This window comes from Chionomys nivalis, chromosome 1 (genome assembly GCF_950005125.1).
Source record: "Chionomys nivalis chromosome 1, mChiNiv1.1, whole genome shotgun sequence".
Lineage (NCBI taxonomy): Eukaryota > Metazoa > Chordata > Mammalia > Rodentia > Cricetidae > Chionomys > Chionomys nivalis.
This window is the reverse complement of record NC_080086.1, coordinates 16,216,521-16,222,907: the sequence shown is the minus strand read 5'-3', so window position 1 is coordinate 16,222,907 and position 6,387 is coordinate 16,216,521. Positions and strand designations below refer to the sequence as shown.

Genomic DNA, 6,387 nt, shown 5'->3' with positions numbered 1-6,387 from the left:
TTCCTGCGTTCGGAGGGGAAAGCGAACACACAATGTTCGTTTCCCTAAATACGGGATGTGCTATGCTAGCGGCTCATTTTCCAACATGTCATATCCTGGCAGAAGGCAGCAGGGGTCAGGGCAGGAAATGGCAACTTCTCCGAATGAGACAAGGCTTTCCCAGAGCGGTCATTGGCTCCAGGGAACTATAAAGCACGCTCATCCAGAAACAGCCTCTTAACTTTTCTTCCTGGAGGCCAGAGTGAAGGGTAAGTGGGGAGTCCAAGGCGATGCGTCTGAAATGGGAATGGTGACATGGGGTCAATTCTTGGGCCATCGTGTACTCAGAGTGACTTTTGCTCCTTCATTCTTTTTACCTGAAAACGTCTTACTGGTCAGATAGCTCAGAGAGGCCCGCAAGGACCTTAGTCAGGGGACCAGCGCTCTTCAAAGGGCCCTGGGAAACAGCTGGATTTGCAGCCTGTCTCTAAAATCCCCCATCTTAACTGATGAGTTCTGGCTGTGGGTGCCGATGCTGCAAGCTTGGGATCCTAGCACTTAGGAGGTGGAAGCTGGAGGGAGGATCAGGGATTTGAGACCAACGTGGACTTTCTAAGATCCTGTCTTTAAAAACATCAACAAATGGAGAGAGATCAAAATATTTAATAACTTCTTGCCCAGATATTTCAGTTTTGATATTCTCTTTTTGTGACTAATTTGACACCATTAAGATGTTCTGAATGGTAGGAAAGTGTAGTGGGTGTGAAAACCGGGGTCTCTGGTAACCAGGACAGAAGGTACATTCAGCTTTCTCCATTCGTAGCCTTTTATTGGCTTCAACTCAACTTGATCCAAGGAAGCTTTCAGGGAGTTGTTATCCCCCTGCCCTCTTCTTTTTTTTTGCCCTGAGACAGGCACTTGTTATGTAGCCTTGGTTGGCCTAGAACTCAATATTTAGACCAGGTTGGTTTCTCAAGGATCTGGCCCCTGCCTCCCAGGTGCTGGGATTGGAGGTGTGTGTTACTACACTGGAATTGGCTATTTATTTTATCCATTGGCTAGTCTTTTCTTATGACACTTTTGCAATGAAGAGATATAGTATTAACTGAATGTGATTTAGTTTTAATTAAGTTTCCACCAAAGATCAAGATGTCTGAGGACCTTAGGGTCCTAAGTTATAGTAAAGAGAAAATTGTATCTTAGACTGACTGAAAACATGAAGTCTGGCAGAAGGGAGTTGCTTTAGAAGAGCAGCCAACTTAGAAAGATTAAGTATTTATTTATTGAAATTAATACACTATAGGGTTTATTTGGGCATTTTCAAACATAATTTGTTTTGTTGCTTTGTCACCCTCTCTTTCTCTCATGCCCCTTTACCCTAACCTTTCTACCCCCACCCCTTGAGACAAAGTTTCATCATATAATCCAGGTTAACCTTGAATTCACCATGTAGCTTAATCTAGCCTTGCTAGAAAGACTAGTTTCTTTAGTTTGATAGATGATATACTTTTTGAGGTTTTGGTTATGTTTGTGGAGGGAAGCGGGAGGACCCAACTTGATCCAAGGAAGCCTCAGGAAGCTGCCTTCTCCTCTACCCCCATTCTTTGCCTTGAGACAGGCTCTTGTTACATAGCCTTGGATGGCCTAGAGCTCAATATTTAGACCAGGTTGGCCTTGAACTCTCAATGATCCTCACTTCCGAAGTGCTGGGATGGGAGGGAGGGAAGGAGGAAGAGAGAGAACACAAGAAACAGCTGTGCTTCAAGACCCTAGGATGCAGGTCTCTACATAATGAAAAGCCACTTGTAAAGTGTTTTCTTCTATTTCTTGGTTCTTGTTTGCCAGGGGTGGGGGGAGGAAGGATAAGATGGGGTGTCATACCCAGAGCCTTGTACATGCCAAACAAAGGCATTGAACTACACTGTCAGCCCAAGGGTCGTCTTGAAGACAGAGCAAAGTCTCAGTATTGGAATAGCCATCTAATAGTCTCCACCTTCACGCTTAAATCTCATTTAACCAGAGGATGAAAGTCCATAGATTCTGCTCCCTGGGAGAAAAGCAAAAGACAGCGTAATCTCTATTTGCAGTTAATGGATTCTGAGAATTTATACGACTAGTCCCAGACTCCAGAGCTGACTTTTGAAAACGTGTCACATTGACCCAGTGGTAACCTACCGCACAGCCCCCCCCCCCCCGAGTGATAATAACTGATATTTATTTATTTATTCATGTGTTTATTTTTGTGGCCTTGGGGATTAAATGTGGGGGTTGAATGCTAGGCAAGTGATCTACCATTAAGATACCCCTCCAACGCTAGGTCTATTTAATTTTTGAAGATTCCCTCTTGTGCACCGGCCAGTTCCAGGCTGGTGCAGCGGAGGGCACGGGGTTAACTGCGCATCTGTGTCCCCACAGGGCATGGAGAGGCTGGCGGCTTGGGAGCCGCAGGGCGTGGATGCGCTGCGACGCTTCCAAGGACTGCTGCTGGACCGCCGCGGAAGGCTGCACGGCCAAGTGCTGCGCCTGCGCGAAGTGGCCCGGAGGCTCGAGCGGCTACGCAGGCGCTCCCTGGCGGCCAACGTGGCCGGCAGCTCTCTGAGCGCCGCGGGCGCGGTGGCCGCCATCGTGGGGTTGTCACTCAGCCCGGTCACCCTGGGAGCCTCGCTCGTGGCGTCAGCCGTGGGCCTGGGGGTAGCCACGGCCGGAGGGGCAGTCACCGTCACGTCCGACCTCTCTCTGATCTTCTGCAATTCCCGGGAGGTGCGGAGGGTGCAGGAGATCGCCGCCACCTGTCAGGACCAGATGCGCGAGCTCTTGAGCTGCCTGGAGTTCTTCTGTCAGTGGCAGGGTCGCGGGGACCGCCAGCTGCTGCAGAGCGGGAGGGACGCCTCCATGGCTCTTTACAACTCTGTGTACTTCATTGTCTTCTTCGGCTCACGCGGCTTCCTCATCCCCAGGCGTGCCGAGGGGGCCACCAAAGTCAGCCAGGCCGTGCTGAAGGCCAAGATTCAGAAACTGTCTGAGAGCCTGGAGTCCTGCACCGACGCCCTGGATGAATTTAGTGAGCAGATCGAGTCCCGGGTCCAGCTCTGCACCAAGGCCGGCCGTGGCCACAACCTCAGGATCTCTGCTGATCAGGATGCAGCGTTGTTTTTCTAAGAACCTCCTTTACCTTCCCCGGGATGTTCTAGATCTGTAGCATCCACGGGGAAGTGCCACGTAGGTGGGGTGCAAAGGATGACAGAAACTGTTCTTGTAGGGCGCTGGCCCTCAACTCCTTGTGTGCGAGGGACTTTTTCACTTGTGTAATCCCAATGGAGTATGTGACCCTAAACATGCACTTTGGGCAGCGGAGCGGGGCGGGGCGTGTGTGTGGGGGGAATCCTTTTTGGCTGCACACAGCTGGGCAGATTCTCCCGTTTTAGAGTTATAAGGGGAGGGGTACTTTGATGTTTTGAGCTGAGGTCTGGCGAGGTCCCTCTGGGACCTCTTTAAGTTCTTACTAGAATCCTGGGATTCTCAGAAGGTTGGCCAGAGGGACTTTTGCTTTACCGCTCTGCTTCTACAGTTTCTGATACACAGAACTCCAGAATCCAGAACAAGAAAGACCCGTTCTTGCCTTTGTAGCGTTGTAGATGCAGGCTGATCCTCTGAGCTTATTGGCCCTGCTCTTCCTGCCCTTGTCAATTTAGATACGAGACCCAACATTGGCTCATTCTGATGCTCCATAGCATTTGAAAATGATGGCAAGAAATAGTCATTTCCAGTCAGGTGTGCTGGTCTCTACCTGTAAAGGTTAGCACTTGGGGATGAAGACAATCAGCATCGTCCCTGGCTACACTGTAAACTCAAGGCCACCCAGGACTGTAAGACCCTGACCTCAAAAACCAAAACCAAACCAAAACAACATGAAAAGTTAACTGGACTCCCTTCAGTAGACTTGTTCAAAGCCTCTGCAGGGGCTTTGTCATCTTCAGAATCACTCACAAAAAGCCCAGGAGACACTGTCCCACATGTCAAGGAAAGACCCCGCTGCATGCACCTAAAGCCAGTTACTCTGCCCCTATGAACTAGGAGATGGAACACCACAGGCCCTCTAGAGGGCAGTGTCGCCGTTCCTTGTAGAAACTGGTACCGAAAGGAATGTGAAATTACCAGAAAAACCCATCTTTCTCTAGTCTCTGAAAACTCCAGATGACATAACTTTATTTATTTAAAATGTGTTATTTAATTACTGCCTATTATTTACTTTTATTTAACCATCACGTTTAGAAAATAATAAGAATAGTAAGTGTCCGAATGGGAGTGTCTTATGGCTCTTTTCAAGAGGACAAGTTTGAAGTCCTTAAATGTCTTTTTCCCCTCAGAGGGTACTCTTTTCTCTAGTGCTTGACATGATTCTTGTAAGTAAGCTGGGGCAGTCCTGAATAGAGAGGTAAAGCTGACTTTTAAACTAGGAAATGGAATCTTGGATTGTGGAACATATGAATGATTAAGCCCATGTGTCCTGAAGGTACTTTGCCAGAACAGAACACTTGACTTGAATAGAAAACCTGTAATTTAACTCAGGGACTGAGAGACGTGTGAAGGGATATTTTACCTTGGAAGCCTGATGTCCTTTAAGACTGTGTTATGGCAGAGATACGTTGTATTTGGGGGTTGTAAGAACCTGTTGGCTACATTTAAGAAAGTACTTCTAATTTACTCAATATCTTTCTAAATTATCCTAAAAAATTAGTTGGAAAGTCTTTGGGACCATACCCAAGAAACCTTGGCTGTATTTTTAAGTTATTTAGTGTTACACATGTGTATAGCCCCTATGCTTCCCAATGATGGCCTTGTGTCTGAGGAAATGTAATTTTGGCATGAGGGGAAGGGGCTGCTGTTTCTATATTTGTTTTCTTCTATAAATTGTAATTGGATCATATTCTGGCTCAATTTAATATTGACTTTTTGGGGGGGAGGGCGACACTGTGTCTCCCTATGTTAACTCTGACTGTCCTGGAACTCACTCTGTAGACCAGGTTGGCTTCAAGCTCACAAAGATCCATCTGTTTCTGCCTCCTGAGTGCTGGGATTAAAGGAGTGCGCCATGCCCAGCTTGTTTTTTTTTTTTTTTTTTTTTTTTTTTTTTTTTTTTTTAATTCTAGACTGCCTTGTGTAGATGCTGGGGTACATTTCACACCGACCTCATATCAAGCAGCAAAAGTCGTTCCCTATTCTGGGGTACATTCCACATCGTCCTTATATTACGCAGCAAAAGCCGTTCTCTTAGTCCATCATGCACTGATGCTTCATTTTGGATTACATTCCTCCAAAACTGAGCTGTTCCATATAAGCCAAAAGGGAGTCTTTTGAGTGTGGCCAAGCACTAAAGTTCTGAGGTTCTCATCAGTGGTCTGCTTTATGCGTGTATGGAAGAGAGTCTCCTTTCCATCAATAGCTGGGTAGAGTAGTAACTCAGCAGGCAACCAGTAACTCAGCAGGCAACCAGGTGGCAGAAGGACTGAGAATTTCAGGGCACCTGAGCTACAGAATGAGGCCTTATTTCAAAAACAAAACAAAGCAAAAACTGAAACCACGTTTGAGTCGTTCGCTGTTTGGCTGTATTATTAGGGATTACTTGATAAAGAGGGATTATTCCCTTTCTTATGTGTACGCATGCTGTGAAGACAGGAGGCTTTATGAGGAGCTAAAGTTCATCAAAATTACCCTAGAAACAAGTCGTTTATTATTTTCATGGACTGCGAAGTGGGCTTTCCCTTCTATAAGCAAACAGGTTGAAAGTGTTTGTTGCAAAAGAGAAAAGAGAGAGAAAGAAATGCCAGGTTTGGAAAATATGTGTTTATTCAAAGTGTTGGAATGTTTTCTCTGTTCCTTCCTTGGCTTTACAATTTTCTGAATTGCTTTGTTGCACCACAAAGGGAATTAATTTGGTCTGCATCTTAAAATTCCAATAAAGCGACATTCTGTTCCATTAAGAAAAAATCCTTGGGGCTGGAGAGATGTTCAGCAACTAAGACCACTTGTTACTCATGCAGAATACCAGGGTTCGATTCCTAGCACACACATCCCATGATAACTCATAACCATTTGTAACCCCAATTCCAGGGTCCTCTTCTGACCTCTGAGAGCACCAGCCATGCACATGGTACACATACATATATGTGGGCAAAATATTCATACACATAAAGAAATCATAGAAAAGAAAGAAAGACAGGACAAGAAATAATCCATAGTAAGCATTCTGATCCTAACTCCAGTGTATTTGCTCTAGACACCTGCTATTTCCAACATGGCAAATGTCAAATGTAAACGTCTTTGCTGGGGGAAAGAGAGAGCAGTGGGATGGAGACCGTTCTAGACTGGGAACGTCAAACAACCAACTTCAAATATCGCTCCTCCAGT

General features: G+C 46.1%; 1 protein-coding gene across 1 annotated transcript; it reads left to right on the top strand.

The window, feature by feature from the left end:
• Nucleotides 1-230: 230 nt before the first annotated feature.
• Apold1 (apolipoprotein L domain containing 1) lies at nt 231-5,073 on the top strand. The gene is made up of 2 exons (XM_057775762.1): nt 231-248; nt 2,395-5,073. Exon 2 carries the CDS (start codon nt 2,398-2,400, stop codon nt 3,136-3,138), a length of 741 nt encoding a protein of 246 aa, XP_057631745.1. The 5' UTR covers nt 231-248; nt 2,395-2,397; the 3' UTR covers nt 3,139-5,073.
• Nucleotides 5,074-6,387: the final 1,314 nt, after the last annotated feature.

Coding starts and splice junctions, on each gene's coding strand:
- Apold1 (XM_057775762.1), top strand. CDS start 2,398: ATGGAGAGGCTGGCGGCTTGGGAGCCGCAGGGCGTGGATGCGCTGCGA.